Source organism: Haemaphysalis longicornis, unplaced genomic scaffold (genome assembly GCF_048455015.1).
Source record: "Haemaphysalis longicornis isolate Haplotype H1 unplaced genomic scaffold, Haemaphysalis longicornis Haplotype H1 scaffold_8, whole genome shotgun sequence".
Taxonomy (NCBI): domain Eukaryota; kingdom Metazoa; phylum Arthropoda; class Arachnida; order Ixodida; family Ixodidae; genus Haemaphysalis; species Haemaphysalis longicornis.
In genome coordinates this window covers 148,422,478-148,442,182 of record NW_027526445.1, presented here as the reverse complement: position 1 = coordinate 148,442,182, position 19,705 = coordinate 148,422,478, and the positions used below count along the sequence as shown (strand labels likewise).

The following is a 19,705-nucleotide window of genomic DNA, read 5'->3' as shown; positions in this document are numbered from 1 at the left end:
GTGACTAGGCTTCACGCTTCTCAAGTGGCCGACGTCCATTTCGTTACTTCATGCTCCTCAATGATGGCTACACTCCCGCTATATACACACTGTTGTGCCAGAGCGCCCAGCCCAAATTCACTGCACGGGACGACTCGCCGACAGCGGGACCGATTCGCGCCTCGACCAAACCGGTCGCGGCAGACATGCCGTAAATTGCAGGCGCCGCAGAATCGCCTCTCCTTTTCCTTTCCTTGTCGCTGTAAGAATTATGTACATATTCCTACTTTTATGGATACGGCTAATGTTTTCACATAGAGTTTCTCTAATACATCAAAACTGCGTTATCCCCGTGAACCTTCCAGCGTGCCGGTCACCGCACGCATGAGGTTCGATATTCATTTTCCAAGTACACACAAGTCCGGCACTTACGCAGCGATGCAGTTTGTGAATAAAAGTGGAAATACGATGGTTCCCAGAACTTAAGCGAGCTAAAGGATACCAAACCTTGTTTTATTTCTGAAAACAGCACCAAGAGCTCTATGTAAATGAGGTTTTTAGGCAAAGCAAAAAAGAATGTTTGAACCAGTAGAGCCCTAACTCCGACCAGAGTCCACGACTCTACTTGAAGGCGATGGGTCAGGGAGGTGGGCCCGTTTAATAAGCAGAACTTGCTACAACGAATAGCGCGAGTGTTCGAGGTGACCCGGTAGATGGCGCTAGGGTATAGAGGAAGTGCGTGGCTTTTCCCTCGTGGAAGCGGAATGTCGCACATTAGGTACCGCATGACGTAAGCAGACACTGAGTACGCGTGCACACTTTCCCCTGCACTTTTTCAGTCACCGCCGTCAGTCTTAACTCTCCATGTCGTCCACCAGAGCCCTGATCTCTCGCAGAACGGCCGCCCTCCTCGGACCTGTCATGCCGCTGAGCCGCTCCCGCACGAACCTGAGGAAGTCGTCGTCGGAGCCTGGCTGGTCGCTGCGCGTGTCTGGAGACAAGCCAGCAGCGGTGTTCAGCCGAGCAGTTACCGCTATGAATTGTCCGAACTCTCCTGTGGCCCCCTCGGTGTTGCCCATCTGACGAAGGCCAGAGCCACGAGGGTTGACGGTGTCCCCAGAACCACTGGCAGTGCTCCCTTCATGCGACTCGTTTCCAATGAATATTGTCGCTGAAATTGGTCCAGGCTGAACTATACCATAGCTTCTTCCGTCTGGAAACACCGGAATGGCGGTCGGTTGCTGGGGTGGAAACCACAGACCTCCTGCTGAGACCACAGGGCCATGCCCGGGAACTTGACCTGGCCCCCCAAAGGGACGAGTCCCAAGCTCCATCGGCATCGGCATGAATTGCGGCTCTGGCGACCACGTAGTCATCTCCGGCATTGCCTGTTGCGCCGAGTGATGCGGCAGCACCTGTATTGGCTGCCCAATCGGCAGCCACATCTGCTGCATGGCCGGCGCCTGGCTTCGAGGGGGAACCTGCAACCAAAGAAAAGCAATAGTGAAATGTATATTAAAAGACCGTTAGCATTGCATTCCTCTGCCTCGAGAACTGAAGAATCGGCACAGCGAGCATGTGCTGCTCCGGCTTCGGGAACCCGCAACCTATTACTGCTTGAACGCCTTTAGAGAGACACATCCGGACACAGCGCCAAGCGTACTTGGCGTTCTTCCTCTGACTCAGTCGTGACGTAGCGGTGGGTTTGGCTGCCGGTGGCTGTTTTTGTTGTGAAGCAGTATAACCATTTCGGCACTGCCGTTTTCAATCCATCCCCATTTCTTCTCGTCGGCCCTTAATTTAAATAATGTCGTCGGCCCTTCTCGTCGGCCCTTAGTTAATTTCGTCGAAAACTATAACGCCACCAAATGGTTGTTTGGTTAACACAACTACCGACATTGATCAAGCTAACAACCGCAGAAGGTCAGCGGGATGTTATATTTTTGCTCAACCTAAGAGTGGCTTTTAGACGTTCTAGGCCAAAAATCAAGCCGCGGTGTGGCTAAGCTACAGCAGGCTCTTTAAAAAAAAAAGTGGTGGGCTTTGTACATTGAGGCGCGGCAAACCATGCCATATCTAGGCATACCCTTCTAGCCTACTTATTCTTGTCGCTTGCGCAGATATTTCGATATTCGTCTGTTAAAACTGGGGAAAGGGACGTTCACTTTCATCAGTGCAGCAATAGCGTGTTTTAGCTTCTGGATACGTACCAATACGTACCAATTCTCTTTCAGTGTCCTAAATAACTAATTTCAATTGTGAGACATTAGGTTTATTAGAAAGGCATCAGCGAGCTTTCATCATTATTTGCAATGCTTCTGCACAACTTACTTCGCAACTTCTAAGATATAAACTGGATTTCTTACGCCCTTATAGGTTAATAAGAGTTGAAATGTGTTTTCCCTTGGTGAGCACCCTTCATAGGTATTTGAGCACTATGGAGTGCTGCGGGGAATGCGGATGTTCAGGGTGAATTTTGCGAAATAACTAATTTCAATTGTGAGACATTAGGTTTATTAGAAAGGCATCAGCGAGCTTTCATCATTATTTGCAATGCTTCTGCACAACTTACTTCGCAACTTCTAAGATATAAACTGGATTTCTTACGCCCTTATAGGTTAATAAGAGTTGAAATGTGTTTTCCCTTGGTGAGCACCCTTCATAGGTATTTGAGCACTATGGAGTGCTGCGGGGAATGCGGATGTTCAGGGTGAATTTTGCGAAATAACTAATTTCAATTGTGAGACATTAGGTTTATTAGAAAGGCATCAGCGAGCTTTCATCATTATTTGCAATGCTTCTGCACAACTTACTTCGCAACTTCTAAGATATAAACTGGATTTCTTACGCCCTTATAGGTTAATAAGAGTTGAAATGTGTTTTCCCTTGGTGAGCACCCTTCATAGGTATTTGAGCACTATGGAGTGCTGCGGGGAATGCGGATGTTCAAGGTGAATTTTACACATAATTATGGGTGCATGTCCAAACATCACAGCACCAATGTACTCATTCGGTGAACATCTCTTGTTTTCGGCTCCGTCGTCCGTCGTCCATCCATCCGCCAGCCCAGGAAGACACCGCCAACACTGCCGCACCAGGAGCGCTTTAAGGGGAAGCGTGCTCGTCTCGTGCCGGCCCAGAAAGACACCGGAAACACTGTCGCTCCAGCATCTCATGGTCGGGGCTATGTCCCTCCCTTGTTGTGGCGCCGTCCCCACACCCCCACTACGCATGCTGGGCTCATCCCGGCCCGCCCAGGAAGACACCGGTAACACTGTCGCTCCAGGAGCCATTAAAGGGTAAGACACCACCGGGCGTTCAGCAAGCCGAGCATGCACAGTGGGGGTGTGGATAGCCCCGTCGCATCTAATAAAATTACACCGTCTTCCAGTAGGGGAACCCTGAGTAGTATGCGAAACAGCCATGGGCTGAACGCAATTTCCCATTTCGTAGTTCCGGTAAGTGAAAAATGTGGTAGCTACCATGGAAACCAAACTGTAAATATAATGGCAGCTACGTATTTCAACCTAACGGAAACGACGAATTGGAAACTAATCGGCACTTGAATCGACCCCATGGCTGCTTTGCATACTACTCAGGGTTCCCCTACGGGAAGATGGTGTAATTTTTTCGGGCGAACAGTTCAGTTCTTGCTCTTCATCCAAACGAACGGCATTTATCCGTCCCATAACGATTGAAAACCTGGGAGCCCTTGAGCTCTATTCTCGTGCACAAACACGTGGCTGCACGTTTTCCTTCCCCCTCGTATGCATGCTACTGTGTGTGTAAGATGTCTGTGTGGCACATCAACCCACACCACAACCCCTCGATTAAGCAGGACAGCCGACTAACCGCATTGAGCCATGTAATTTCTACACCTAAATCTCCCACCAGCACAACCAGCATTTCATCGGTAGCGGCATGAAGCCTAGCTGTGCGTGCACGAACCGTTTTTTCTACCCGCAAATCATGCACGCACAAACCGCCAACCGGTGATGGCGCATACTTAGGCGTGAAAGACACCTGCGAAAATGTCGCTCGGAAGGCCTTCCAAGCTCAAAAAGAAATACGAGCTCAAGCCGGCATTCCAACTGGGGACGTTTCTCTTCTAACTGGAGGGATTCGCAGCTACTTCGTGATGTGAATTTGAGCGGAAACGGCCACGGTGGGTTTCGGTCGTTTTAGAGGGAAGCCCTTTGGCAGCCGTTATCTGGGTGTCGCGGTCTGTTTATGTCCGCGTAACCGAGCGAGCGAATGCAGCAGCGACGAAAAAAAGAAATAGAGAAGAGAGTCTAGCGAAGGGTGAAGTGGAGTATGACACGTGCGGCTACGGCGTCCTCTCTCTCCCTGCCTTTCCCTCAAACGTTCCCTCACACGTCTCATGCGTCGCCACCAAGGAGCTCCCCATCCCTGACAGTTTCCCTAGACACTGTTCTATAGTCCGCCAATCCAAACCATGTGACGTTTGCGCGGGAAGTTCAAACCCGATATGCAACAACATGCTCGCTGCTCCCTTGTGCAGGGCTAATCCGAAACACGTGACATTTGCGCGGGAGGTTCAAACCCAATCTGCAACATGCTGGCCGCCGGCGGCGGCGCACTGCGAGGTAGCATTAGAGTAGCGCACGCCGCCGTACGTTCGCTGATCATGCGAACACCCTGAGATGCAGCAGAAATGCGCCGTGACCGAGAATACTGCAGCTCGTGCAGCGCACAAATTTCATATTAGGGAGTGTAGTGATCATCAGTGCATTTTTTACACCCATCCGCGCTTCTTTTTCGTTTTCGCAATCATCTGATAACCGCATACTGCCGTTAGCCGCCGACTGCGCAACCTGCCAGAGGGGCATCGGTGGAGGCGAGGGGGAAAATAGTTGTGAGAGAGGTGTCAGCGGTGATAAGGGGGAGCCCCGAAGCGGCGCCGAGTAAATCGATGACTCCGGAATGAAACCTGGGGGGTTAGACATATACTGCTTTGCGGCCGCGGCGGCCGCTTTTCTGATGGAGGCGAAAAGCAAAAACGCCCGTGTGTACGAGATTTCGGCGCACGATAAAGATCCCCAGGTGGTCAAAATTAATCCGGAGCCCTCCACTACGGCGCGCCTCATCGCCTGCGTTGCGTCGGCGCGTTAAACCCCCAAAATCAATCAAATCATATACTGCTTTGCAGCAAAAGCAACGCCCAACACCACAATCCATGAAGCTTCTCTTTTTACACAGCCACAACAAAACACGGGTACGACCACAGTACGACTGGCTACTCGCGCGCGTCGCATTTCAAACGTATCGCCGTTCAGCACATTACTACAATTCCAGTAACGTTGGATCAGCCCTCCTCTACGGAGCCTACATGCCTCCGTCTTTGCTCTCTACTCTCCTCGTACTTGCAGTGCCACCTGGGTGGGCCAGGTGAAAGGCGTCGCTGCGCCGGCCAGGCCTCCACCATCGCTCCACGGCGGAGACGACACACTGCACGTATTCTAGAACACTATACTACGACCACGCACCGGACCCTCCACGGGAATGATGGCAGCGGGATCAGCGAACGGCCATTGTAACGGCACCGTCTCCAGTGGCCCAGGCTGTGGTACGGACGGGCCCAAGCAGAACGGCGTTCGCGGTGCGGGCTGCCAGGACTGCGTAGGCATAAGAAGTTCTTCCTTGGAGCGTTTTTGGCAGCGTGTCCGTCTCTCCCGCAAGTTGAACTAACAATATAGCATGCGTATACTTGCAGGTCAGCTAAATAGCCCAACTGCTGATGAATCTGCCCGCAGTGCCCTTCCTACATAACTTTCTTCAGCGAAGTATCGAATCGCAGCACAAGACGAGGGACAGAAACACAGAAGACGACACACAGAGCGCTCTGTGCGTCGTGTTCTGTGTTTCTGACCCTCGTCTTGTGCTGCGCTTCGATACTTAGCTATGTAGCAACTCGCCGAAACCAATACTCTAGTGAACTTTATTTGTTCGCCATTAGCTCATGTGAGATTGCTAATGTGGGAAGCTTCGAACGGGAAACAAGAGCCACGTCAACTTCAAAAAACGAAAAGAAATACAAGCAAGCCCAAACAACATGCACTGAATCGTCAAGGCTGATGTACAACGCATCTCAAAGAAAAAGTTCCGATTTTTGAATGCTAATAGCAAATCAATGAACCAGGCCATTAACTCATAGTTAAGATCCAAGAAATCACTGAAAAACTCCGCAAAAATATAAATATAGTTTTCCCTTTCAAGTGATATAACTGCGTGGAATCCTTACCCTACATAATCCCAGCATTCTGCGATTCTGTGATTACGGCTTAGATATACAAAAAAGCATATGGAAGCTGAACAACAATTTCGAACACAAAACAACTTTAGACACCAACTTTTCCCGCTTCGATGGCACAATATGACAATTTTGACATTCATAGCTGATGTCAGAAACACGGACAGGTGAAAAAATGGCCGCGTATCTGCGGGCTTCGCTACAAATGTCGTCGAAAGACGAAAAATCTGCGACCCCTGCCACGTGAATGCCTCTGTTTTATATCCCCGCATCTTCTCGTTCTCTTCCTGTCCCTTTCGACCCTCCCACGAGAAAAGCAGAGGCGATTTGCTAACATGAATTTAATTTTCCCGCGTTCCACTGCACAGAACATTTTGTTGCGGTTCAACTTGGAACGCTGCCCGGAGGTACAGGCTCGCTCGACCGCAGTTATATACTGGTGTTAAAACATTTTTTTTTTCAATATCCACTTACTTTTTAACGCGAAAATCAAGAAGCCATGTATATCTAGCTAAACGAGCAGTGTGAATACCATTTGATTATGGATGTTTTGCTTCATAGATGCCTATTGTGTTGTTTTTCCTGAACAATGTTGACAAGTATGAAGTTCGTTTCTAGATTGACTGGTTCTGAAACGTTTTGCCCATTTAGAAGTGTCTTTCAGGTATTCTCTTACATTTGGCCGGAAGGCTGAATCTAGGGAGAAGCAGACAGAACGAAATTTTTAGGTTTAAGTTGCCCAAGAATATCTAACTCCGCTTTCTGGTAGAAACTTTTTCCGGCACAAGTGCGAAGTGCACAATCCAATCAGCCAAAATTCAAACCTACGACAACGCTGAGCTACCGAACGTGATTTTGTGATTTTGTATCTATTAGTTTGTGATTAGATCATCCGAACATGCTGATTCGGTTAGCTCAGCGTTGTCGTTGACGTGGGCTTCCCATTGATTAAGCGTGGGGCGCAATCAACGTGACGTCTGTGCTCCTGTTCGAGAATGCATTCATCATCATCAGCGTCACCCACCCGTATAATTTCAACTACATCCGCCTACCGGAATGGAACCCGTTATGCATGAAAGACATCCCATTGTTTATGAGGTCTATAATTTATGTGCCCTTTGTGGAAACCTCTTGTGTAAAGTTTGTCTTTACTGCAGTGCCTTTTTTTTACGACATCGACACAAGTGCGACATAGAAAGCTTCGCATTAAAATACTATTGTCTTTAAAAAACCGGAAAGAACGGGAGAAGTAGGGGCCATGTCCAATGGTGTTAGCGCCTATACGCGTGGCCGTTTGGTAGCACGTGACCGCTTTATTCCTTGCTCGGCATTCTCTCCGCAAGCGTTCTTTCGCTCAGGCTTGAGAATCCCTCTCTTTTTTTTGTTGTTGGCGCATCTTTTAAAACAATATTAATGTCCTACTGCTTTCTTTGCTGCACAAATTCGTCAGCTGTTTAATGCGCTAGGTGAACGTTCTGATTACAGGGACACAATAAACCTCCTAGAACTCGGCGGAAACAAGGCAACAAGATCTATATCGGGTTCGAACATCCAACTGTACTCGCAATAGGTCAGGCGGGCAACCATAGAACACGCAACGCTGTTTAGTCGAGCTATATTCTGTCCGCTTTTAGGACGTTCTGCGCATTTCGCTAATATTTGCACGGTCTTTTACACGCACTGGCAGACATTTAAACTAACCCTAACAAGTTATGACACAAAGTTTTCCCTCCACAAGGGTTCATTAGTAGACTTGATGGCACCAAAATCAAGCCCCTGTAAATCAATCAAATTTGCGCCAGGCTTCCTTGGGCTGCCATAGAATCTTGGCGCCTGCAGAACTTTTTGCGCATCTTGACATTTGCCCCACAAACGTGAAAAGGTAAACACGAAAATACAGCCCGGGAACCGCACGCGTAACAGAGCGGACGCCAGAGCTACACTTAGAAGCAGACAGCCACAAACGTGCAACGGGTCGGAAATAATTACTGTTTAAATGGAGGCGTGGAGTCACAGGCGCGTGTAAATGTCACTTGCCTCATCGGCGAACGGGGGCGTCGGAGATCCTCCGCCGAAGGGGTAAGGGCGAGGAACGCTGGTGGGCCCCATGACAGGGGGAAGCTGCAATGAGGGGAAACGGGATGGATCTTAGCGGGTGTCAATTCGAACGCGCAGAATATTGTCGCTGGTTCAAGCCTCTTCCAGAAAGGCCCCCAACAAGGACTAAGTCTGAAAACTCCACTCAGAATTGCCATCATTGCGAATTGGTGCCGCTGCTTTCAAGCTTAGTGTCCACATTTTCCCATCCTTTGCAAAGCAACGCCTCTGCAGACGTCGGCCACTACGATATCGTGTAGCCTCCAAAGCAAGCAGTGTGGTTGCAAAAGTACAGCCGGAGCAGAAGCCGGCTTCACACTTACGCCAGCCTGTACGACATTGACCAGATGACTCGCGATCAAGCCATTAAATCACGACCGCAGTTGTGTCATCGAGTGTCAGAAGTGCGCGTCCATTTAGTGAAACTAGGCCACCAGTTCTTTGCTCGGTTTCAAATTCGCATGCATTCATCCAAAATAGCATAAAATTTTGTCTTGCCTTATTGGCTTACTCTGGGTAATTGAAAAACAATAGCATAAAAGTCTGTTTTCAGGGATACCGTTGCTTTAATGAAACTGGCATGTCGGATGGAACAATTTCAACAGAAACAATCCATTCATTGTCAGCGGGCCTACTTTTGACGTTTTACCCTTGCCTCCACCCTGTCTGCAACCCAGCGGCTGATAAGAGTGTTTTTGTTGTCGTTTTTGTTTTTTTTACTGCGAAGCATTATACGTCTAACTCGCCAAGGAGATTTTCGTGTCCGCGTCAGCAGAAAACTCCCAGGCTACTACTGGCTACACAAACGTACATCCTAGGCTACTACAGGCTACTGGCTAAACCCTGGCTACACAAATAAACGGCTGGCAACGCCAGGTATCGAACCTGGGCCCGCGTAGAGAGGAGGAGCGAGAGCCCTCGTGTTGCCGACTAAGCAACGCCCAGACGTGTAGGAGGACGAGACAGATCGTTTGGTTACAGCATTTGGGGAGGGGAAGGGCGCTCTTTGGCTGCGACTCATTCAACAAGAGTGATGGTGAACCAGTAAGAGACTTGACGCCAAAGACGCGCGTCTCGCCCTCCTCCTCACCCTACGAAACACGCTAAAAGCGGTCGCCAAAACGGCACGTTTCAAACTGCGCAGTAAGGCGCTGGCACATGCAACATGAAATCAAGCAGAAAAAAAAAAAAAAAGAACACAACTCCCTTTCGCGCTCTTCCAGCCAGGGCGCGCGCGGGTACTACGAAAGCGGGAAATTTGAATTGCACTCTATAAGCCTCCGTTCAATTCACCAAAAGAGCAGTGAGACAGGGAGGCGAAGAGTGGGATGAGCGGCAGCAGTAAGCGGTTGCCACGTGTGTGAATTCAAGTGACGCCGCATGGGTAATCGTTGTGGGCGTCGTTTCCAGCTTCGCAGTCCAGCCACGTTCACAGCGTTGACTAAAGCCAACTTTTTTTAATCTTAGTCATACAGGTTGGCGATGGCATACGTAAATAATTATGCACACCCATCCTGTCATGGGTGTTTCGTAGCTTTGTTTGTTGTCTAACGAACATAGGGTTAGAGTATCTCCGCGGGAAAAAGTACTGGTTCACCCGCCCTATTGATAAGCAACTTCCTCTGCTCCCCAATCGCTGGACCGGTCTTTTCCCCCGCCGACAACGCAAAATTACACATACATTCTAGAAGATGCTGCATCTACTATTGGTGCGGCTTAATACCAGCCCCCCTGTACCGTTCACTGCACTTCTCATTGTTCATTAAAAGCATGGTACGCATGGTGTCCCCAGGAACGTCGTCAGCCTCGTGTCGTGGGATCATTTCTCCTGGTTCATCAGGGCGTCCTACCACAGACTGGTCATCCGGCTGTTGCCAAGCAGACTCAGGCGCCGTTTCTGTTGGTTCCGCCCGTGTGACCGGCTGCAACACTCCATGATCGCCTGGCGCCGTTCGCTGCAAAAGTCAGAGAATCATTCGTAAGAAAGTTTATCCGCCATTATTGAGGATTAGTTTTGAAGGTATTATATATTACAGAGGAGCTGTGTATGGTTAGCTGCCGTTATCGTGGATCTATCTATGTGCGTAAGCAAAGGCTCCCGAGTCTCCACTTGCCTCTGAAGCGCGACGCTTTCCATAGCGCGAGGTGTTAATGCGTTTGTTTGTCAATCAGTCTCATTGTTTGTTTGCGTGATGTCTTCCTTGCTTTTTCTTGTGTCCGCACTTGCATTTACTCTAAAGGCTTCCCTTATATTTACAGCTTTGCGACACTGGTCGGCCATGTCTACGCTCGCGCCGCTTTCTGTTCGTCGCCGTTCCACGTGCATGAGTGCCTGGCTTCCTTTCCTTCAGCTCTCGCGTGGTGGCGGGCAGGTCGAAACGACCCGTGTGTCTAGTTCTGTCCGGCTACTCGCTCCGGTGGCTGTCGTCCACGCGAATTAAATAACGCCAAAAAAGACGAAACAATAAATGAGTACGCGTACCTCTCACCACAATGACTATAGTCCTTCGCTGGTCATTTATTTGCAGAAGGTGGAATGTCTCATGGATGTTTACCTGGTCAAGGTAGAAGAGAACACCACCTCCGGTGGTCGATATTTTGGCGCAAGAGTAGGAATCCCCCCCCCCCCCCTACACGGCGATTATAAGTTATTCCCCCGCCCTAAACTGCGGGATGTCTCATGAAACGTCTCTTTCGCTTTCACATGCTGTAGACCACAAAAGCCTTGAGCCCTGCGGAAACGTAGTTTCCAATCGTTGCAATTCAACTTGTGCTCACGTCACAGTCTGCTGACACGAAAGGTACAACTAATCAGCATCGCTGTAGACTCGACACGCCTCAACGCTTTCTACGAAAAGCTACACGTTGAAATTTCAGTTAATTGTGTTAGCGATAGTAGCAACTGTCCTACCAAAGCGAGTTAAGTCCCCACGGGAATGGCTTCTACAAATGACCCCGCCTGGTTCCATTGTTTTGCTGTATCCCTCATGGGCCCGAATCATCTAAGCAAGGTATTTAGATTTCTCCTCACAGACGTTCTTATCGTACCGGAATGTACCCGAGCGTGTTATTTAACGGAAAGATTCCCGTCCACAGCGCTTAAAGAAGCTTCGATGACGTGGCTTACCCGAGGCACACTGAGGGGAGCTGGATCCTGCAGTTCTGGCAGCGTGGAAGCCCCGCCTTCGATTCCTCGCGAACCGGAGGTCATCCTCGAACTTGTGGTTCCTGCTGGGGCATCCAATTGCGACCGCGGCGAGTCGGTCTCCTCCATGGCCCCTGAGGTTCCTGCCGTGACACGCTCTGAGGCAGGCAGTGGACGTTCTGTGACGCGGAGCTTCCACACAGGCGCGCTCGTGGCACGTGGCACAAGAGGATGAGCGATGATGATAGCGCGTTCAAAAAAGGCGACCACGGCGGCAAATTTGAATGGCGGTGAAGAGGAATGCCCACGGTAGCGCGCGGCCCTCACCAGTGAAAAAGAAGGGGAAGCAGAAAAGGAAGAGATTGCCGAAGTGAATAAGGAAGAGAAGAAATGGAGGGGAAATAATTTGTGAGGCCACACCATGGGTACGAACCAGAGGAGACGAAGAAGAAGAAGAAGAAGAAGAAGAAGAAGAAGAATGAGGAGGAGGAGGAGGAGGAGGAGGAGGAGGAGGAGGAGGAGGAGGACGAGGAGGAGGAGGGTTTCATTTTTGGTCAGCTTCTCTTTCATTTTTCTTTATACTTCATTCTCAATTTTTACCCTATGCACCCACTTTAAATGCATTTTTTCCTTATATTCTGAGCATAACTTCTATCGGTGAGCGCCCCTTTACTGGCGAATCCCCGTCAGGGGGTGTGAAAGATTCTTCTGGCACTCCCACCACCATACATAAAGGCTAGGATGGTGATCATGGAAGTTATGAACCAAGCTCTTTTCTCACACCACCACAGACTATAGGAGGCTCCAGGTGGCGCAGTCTTTACCCTTAAGCAAAACACTTCTTTGCCTTGAACCTGCATTCCCTACTTCGTCGGTATACATGATAAATGCAATGCTTTGCTAATGCTCGCACCAACTTTCGTGCATGTTTTCCCAACTCTTACTCTCCTCTCCGTCCGTTTTGCAAATACAGCTTCTCTCTCGTGAGTAACTTAACTGAGAGATTGGGAAGAGATCGGGTTGAGCAAGTTTTACCAATGTTGCCGCCTTACAACAACGCGTCACCGTAAGATTAACCGGTCACGTGACAAAAGCACTGGGAAGGCTACCAATTGAGGGAGAGCGGCCGGAGTAGAAGGCAAGGGCTTGGATGGCCGTTGGGGGCTGATGCGTTTGGCTAGCAATGGTTTAAATAGTGTCGCATCATGGCTGCCATGGGAGCAGTCATAGTTGGTTTCACCCAACGGGATCAACCGCTTCCGCTCTGTTACTAGCCAGAGTCACTGTTAATTATTGATAGTGACGCTCGCTAGTCAGTGAGCGGAAGCGGTTTGTCCGACTGGGTAAAATCAAGAAGACGGATCACTTGCCGTCGCGAAACGGCACGAGCGAGGGTAGCTGTACTGGATGGGAGCAGTCTGTCTTGATTTTTTACGCAATCGGTCGAACCGCTTCCGCTCACTGACTAGCCAGCGTCACTATCAATAATTAACAGTGACTCTGGCTAGTCAGTGAGCGGTTCGACCGATTGCGTGAAATCAACCATAGCCGCTTCCATGGCCGCCATGATGCGACACTATTTAGACCATTGCCGTCAAAGGCAGGGCCCGCTTGGTCGAACAAACGCGCTTATTGGTAGTCTTATTCACAGTCTAGTCTTATTCACGGACTTCAATAAGTCCGGGAATAAAATTCGGACTAGTGCGCCTTCTCCAAAGCCCACAGGCTTATTACTCACACGCACTAGCGGTCATATTGAAGTCTACAGAGACAGCGGGCACCTAGACGCGCACGGGAGGGATCTCTACGAAAAAGTGGGGAATACGCAGCAAAAAAGCTTGTTGCCACCGCCGGTATTGGGCAAACGTTTATTTCGAACCATGATCGGATAAATTCAAGAAACATTGGCCACCAGGCAGAGTATTCGGGCCCTGTCACTAATACATTACAATGACCCGCCATCCTTGTTAGGCCATCCCACGCGGACGGGCCGCCGGGCCTCGAGCGCCCGGGCGCGTAAATGAAGGCATAAACAAAGATCGTCTGCTGCGATGCGTGGGCGCGAGAAACCCACTGGGCTGACACGAAAAGCACCTACATTGTGTCACGTTGTCGCAACACGAGTCGTGCTTTTCGCCTCGCCGTGAATTGAACAGATGCGAATTGGCTTCGGATTAATCGTCGTAGTCTCGGATGCAACGAGCTGTCCAGCGGCTCACGCCCCCGTGGGAACGGCGACACGATCACGATAACCCTCTGCCTAGCTGATAGCTCGCTTACCCATCGCTGCAGCTGTAAACAATCGCGCTGTAGAATATGGCCGAATGTTCATATCATGCCGATGTTACGTGCAAACCATCCAAATTGCTCAACTAAAATGCGCAATCAAATTACAATCCCAAACACTCAAGTTTTGTATCCGACACTTTCGAATGGATTAATGGAAAAACGCGAAGTCTGCGCTTTTTGAAAACGCGATTTTATTCAACGCTCACGGACAGAGGTATTGCAGGCTGTTAACGCTTGGCTATTGTGTATAGTTTTTTTTTTTTTTTTTTTTTTGTCACGTTGCAGTTCTTTTATGAACGCCTATTTGTTGTTTCTGAGATAATGGGAATGATTTTATAAAAAAAAATACATTTGTTAGGTCATTTCCGTGCCGCCTTTTCGTAGCCACACTGCGCCGACAGCCGACATAGCAGACGATCACACACAATCACACCGCGCGCTCGGCCGCCCGATCTCTACTCTGGGCAAATATCGGGCCACAGATGATCATTAATGTCCATCTTTGTTTGACGTTATATAGAAAAAAGGCCGCACTACCCGCAGAATACAAGCACACACCCATAGCGCTGAGCGAAAGTTCAAAACTATGGTTGGCTACAGCCGTCGCTGCCGCATCAAAGTAGGTTGGCCTTGCGGCTTCTGGCGCCGGCAGTGTACGGCCCTTTCCACCCTCTCTCCTGACGGCCTTTCCAACGGCGTCGATCTCTACTGAACAGGCATTATTTTTTTGTTCGAACATCGCCTCCTTTAACTTGTTAAAGGAGGCGATGGTTCGAAGTCGACGGTCGGATGGCAGCCGCTCGGCATCGTTCGCCACTTCTACGGCTTCTTCACTCGTTTTACACGAAATGGAGGTCGATCTTTATGATGAAATAACCAACCACGTCAGTATAAGTCTGTGAATAAGTCGTAGCAGGCTTATTAACAGTCTTATCGCCTTCTTATTTAGAGTCTTATTCGCTGTCTTATAAGCTTCCAGAAACCGTCTTATAGGTATTAAGTGTCTGCCAATAAGTTTAGACTGCAAATAAGTCTTTTGCTTTTGAGCAAGGGCTTTTTGAGCTAGCGGGCCCTGGTTTCTGGCTTCCAATGATCGACTGCATGTCTACCGCCTACGGTTGGCTGTAAGGAAGGCGTGTAACCGTGGTACGCGACTTCGGCTGTAACACCATAATCATTAACCAATCTTTGGCTCCTGACTCTGAGCTTACAGGAGGAATGAGCACTGTGCACCTTCTTGACCGCAGTGCTGTGCCTACCTGAAGCCGAAGTTTATGTTGACTGCCCGTTCTTCACAGGCCACGGGATAGCGACTTGCATGGACAACCCCGTTGGCGAGGTGATTCTGGGAAATGTCGCTGAAGTTCGCGATGCTGCTACGACGAACGTCATCTGGAGGGGCCAGCAACACACATCCATTTCTTCGAAGGAACATCCGTCCTCCAAGCGAAAGTCGAAGTACAGCAAGGTCAACGACAACTCACGTAGGCCAAACCAGAATGCGTCACCGCCGTCAGTCAGGAAGGTGAACGAGGAATTGCGCAAGTGCGGCGAAACGCGTGGACCAGCTACCTGTATATGCCATCAGCCCATTCAACATAAGCCCAGCGAAGCTTGCTTCGATTCAGAAAGAAGGCTGCACTCTTCAGTCTTGCTTTGAGTTGGTTGGCAGGAAAGCTATACCTAAGACAGCAGAAATGGTCTTCGTCCCAGTCCACGGAATTCTTTTCCAGCGGTATCAACTTCCATCGAAGAAGGAGATGGAACGACTAGTCGTTCCTACCGTTGTTCGAAACTTCGTGCTGAAAATGGCACAGGAAAAGATTTTCCCAGGCATGCAATCTGTTTCGTAAAATTGTGGGATATCTGCCAGTGAACCGTACCCTAACATCCGGTGGGGCTCTTACCTCTTGGAAGCACACCAGTCATCGAGGCCCATTTCCAGCGAGTAGCTATCGACATTATCGGTCCTCTCTCCGCAACCACCCCGAAAGGGAATAGGTACGTATACAATTGTAGATTTTGCAACAGGTTATCCGGGCGCAGTGGCTCTAGCGAGTATGGAGACGGAGAAGGTGGCCGAAGGGTTGATGTTTTCCTGCGTGGGTTTCCCACGAGGATAACTAGCGACCATGGAAAGTCGCTTACATCAGGCCTGATGAAGGAGTTGAACAGGCTGCTCTTATTTACACAGTTGCCAACGACACCATGTCATCCCATGGCCAACGGACTTGTAGAGTGGTTCAACGGCACGCTGAAGCAAACGATTCGCCGCATATGCGCCAAAAGAGCCTTAAGAATTCACAAAGTGTACTGTTGGGCGAGTTGGCAGTTCATTGTAAAAGATGCTGCAGCGCGAAATAAAACACGGAAACAGAAAGATGACGGGACGAGCGCTCGTCCCGTCGTCTTTCTGTGTCCGTGTTTTATTTCGCGCTGTGGTATCTCTTAAAGGGACACTGAAGTGATATGTAAACATTGCGGGATTACTTGCGCAAATTGTAGTCCGGAGTCCCCAGGCCATGTTTCGACCACCCTGGGCGCGTTTACGCGATTTTATTTAGTAGAAAAATTAATTCGAAAATGCTGTCCTCCTCTCTTTACGCTCGCCCATTTTCTGCGGCGTTTTCGTGTGACGTCGAGAGGAGCCGAGCTCGCAATTGGCTGCGCTACTGCACGGCTCCCCTGCCTTAAGACAGTCAGTCGGCCCAGCGTTTCGTCCGCCGGCCGCCGACGTGTCGTCGCAATTCGTTCGCTCAGTTGAAACGAAGCCAGGACACGTTTGTGAATGGTAGAATCTGCCTTTCTTTACTTGGTTAGTTTGTGCACTGTATCTAGCTCCAAGTCAAGGTCGCTTCGCACAAGCGCTGCACAAGCGCACATGCGACGCTTCGCTGACTGGTACGCCAGTAGGAAAATATAAGGCCTCTTGAAGGCGGGAGAAGAGTCAGCGAAGTCAATATAGGTACTGAGGAAACAAAATCAACTGATATTTTTACCGTACAGCGTAAAACTAGGGTGCGGGAAGCACTTTTTTGCGCTGGGCGAACAAGCACAGCGGTCAGCAGCACGACTACGCATCTGCGAACGCTTTTCCGTCTACGAAATGCAATTGCTAGACGTGAGCTATTGTGGAAACTCGGGCGACGCTTACTGCACGAGCGCAATACAACAAATAGTCACCTAAGCTGCTTGAAATGCAAAAACTAAATAAAAGTGTAAACTGGTTGTACAATATATACCCTATATTAGCCTGGCCAGCGGACCCCGCTCCGTGGCCGAGTGGTTTTAGGGCGTTAGAAATTCCACCGCAAGTATTTTGCAAGTCAGGAGTTCGAATCCCCGCGGGTACGTGCTTTTTTTTTCTTTTTTCTGCAAGTTAACTTTTTCGTTTTCCGCCGATGTTTTCTATATTGAGTTCACCTTTTTTTGGGCCGCAACGTTCATGGTTCCACGAACAAAACGCGCGCAGGCTGACACTGGCGCGCTAGCGAGTTCTCGTTGGCGTGCTGTTGCCATAAGCACCGACTGCTTGCAGGCAGTGGGCACAGGCCAGAATGAACAGACCCTTGGCCTGGTGCGAACACACTTTTTACGATACAGGCATGAGGGAGGCAAGCTCCAAATATGGGGGAAAAGCGCATGACATTTGGGCGTCTGCGGGTACGCGGAGGGCGTTCATGCACTGCGTAGGTTTCGGCTAGTGAATGCTACGATTCCAAGCCGTCCTAGGAGGCTTATCTTTATGCATTTTTACAGCTGACAACATGGCAGAAGCGCGGTACGATGACTACTGAGTTATTGAGAAGGCCCATCCAACAACGCCAACGGTTGTGTTTTACAGAACCGAAACCGAAACCGAAACTTGTTTGGTTGCTCACCTTGGGCATCGTCCAATCACGGTGCCCGCTCCTCCTAACGTCACAGCTTTAGTTGGTGCGGCCGCCGCAAACCGCGCAGGGTAGTTTTTCTTCTTTCGCGCTTTGTAAAATAATTACCGATTTGTCAATCGTAAAAACGATGAAAAGTGTGCTAATTTGAGCCAGTCTACGCAGTGCAAGCAAAAACGGGAGCTTGACAAATTCACTTCAGTGTCCCTTTAAGAATTCGGATGGACATACCTGGTGCCTCTCCTCTTCGCTTGCCGTGAAGTTCCCGAAGCTGGCTTAGGCTTCTCGCCCTTTGACTGATACGCCTTTGGCTGATAAGTCAGAGGTCAGAAACTATGAAAGCGCCAGTAAACGTAGAATTTGTTTCCTCACCTGCTTTCCCAGTTTCTGATCGTCTGCTACACCATTTGGCTCCTCCCTACCGTGAATCCTAAACGTGCGTTTCGTTCTGCATACCCCAGGTGGCGCCGTCATTCCAAGAACAACTTGCGCTGGCTGGCAAGTACGAATAGGCCGCCATTTTCCGATAAGCGGAAATCGTTTTTATTTATTTTTGGAATAAGCAGGTAAGTACCGTCGTTGTTCCCGGAGTCAAACAAAATATACCACGAAATTCGACCTTCGTGTGAAGTTTGTGCAAACAGAGGGCCGGTTCGCTCAGGAGAAAATTTTAAAGTGTTCCAAATATCATCGCACCATCCTTTAGAGTAGGACAGTATCTTCCACGCTGTAATTTATTAAGTCGGTCCGAGTTATCCAGTCAAAGCGTTTGCTTGTGTTGAAGGGAAGCGTAGGGAAGGAGACGCCAATATGCCTGGATGCTCGGTGATAGTGGTTCAGCGCACTGAACTAGGAGCTCATGCGAAGAAATAAGCTGTAGCAAATGCGCATCTGTCACGCTGCAACTGAAACCGAAACCAACACATCGGAAATACTTTGGCGCAGTAACACAAAGCAGTTATCCCCTCCCCCGCCCCCACCCCCGCCCCGTAGCTTTCTCTCCATTTCGGCGGAAAGTTGTCCTGGAGTTTATTTGTATAGGTGTTATTGTACGAAACTCTATGGTACCAAGGACTTTGGCGTGAAGTAGGGTGCCTTGATTCACTCGCTCCCCCTTGATTCACTCGCTCCAATCAGCGCTGGCATCGAGGCACCCAGCGTGGAGCAATGGGACGCGGCAAATGTAAAGTGGCTTGGGCAAACCTCTAGCGGGTTTTTTTTGGGGAGCTGGAGCGAGATGGAGAACAGCGACATGAGAGGTGAGCGGAAAGGAGGAGGGAGGCATTTACTTGGCAAAGGCGCCAGACGACGATCGTCTTTCGACGACATATGCAACAAAGTGAGCACATACGCGGCAGATTTCTTTAATTACGTACGACCATCTTTCCCACCTTCCCCCCGACCAAACGGATTGGTTTTAGTCTTATTAACTAATTAGGATGCCTAAAGTCCAGGCCAATCCCCCTATGTGGGTAGGAGCCTCTCCATTAAGAAGAAGAAGCATGCGACACGCTCTGTCGTAGCGCAGCCCGCAGTGGTCCACAGGCCGCCTCTGTTGGAGTTCAACGGGGTGGCCGAGCTAGAGCCGGAACAAATTCTAGGTGCTCTATGTTGCCCCTCGGAATGGCCCGCTACCGTGGCTCAAGTTATCTCTCGGCGGAAGAAGCCACGCTTGCTGGCCATCGCAAAAATACTCTGTAGTCCTTGGACGAGACCGACTGGGTTCGTACATGTTTTGCCCTCATAATTGAACGCGCGTCTTGCGTGTCGCACTTCCCATTGATGGCGTATTTTACGACACGACCTTTTGACCGCCACTGATAGGATTTCCGGACAGTACTTATGCAACTCGGATTACGGCGCAGTTATCTCGACCGTGGTGGTACTGCCGTATTCAGAACTCAAGCTCTACCGGTTTCCGTTCAGCTTTTTTTTTTTTTTTGAGGGGGGAGGGGGTTCGGTAAACTCGCGTTAAAATATTCAGGTTTATCTATCCGCCTATGGTATTTTACCGTCCTGCAGATATTTCCCTAA

General features: G+C 49.6%; 1 protein-coding gene across 1 annotated transcript; it reads right to left on the bottom strand.

Annotated features, from left to right (window-relative positions):
• Positions 1 to 646: 646 nt before the first annotated feature.
• Positions 647 to 8,359, bottom strand: LOC144148517 (uncharacterized). Its single transcript, XM_077680041.1, has 3 exons — positions 8,288 to 8,359; positions 5,487 to 5,615; positions 647 to 1,460 (listed from the first exon to the last, which is right to left on the bottom strand). Exons 1-3 carry the CDS (start codon positions 8,357 to 8,359, stop codon positions 834 to 836), a joined length of 828 nt encoding a protein of 275 aa, XP_077536167.1. The 3' UTR covers positions 647 to 833.
• Between the last annotated feature and the right edge of the window lie 11,346 nt (positions 8,360 to 19,705).

Coding starts and splice junctions, on each gene's coding strand:
- LOC144148517 (XM_077680041.1), bottom strand. CDS start 8,359: ATGGGGCCCACCAGCGTTCCTCGCCCTTACCCCTTCGGCGGAGGATCT. Junction 5,616..8,287: donor CGCCCCCGTTCGCCGATGAG/GCAAGTGACATT, acceptor ATGCCTACGCAG/TCCTGGCAGCCCGCACCGCG. Junction 1,461..5,486: donor TCATTCCCGTGGAGGGTCCG/GTGCGTGGTCGT, acceptor CTTTGGTTGCAG/GTTCCCCCTCGAAGCCAGGC.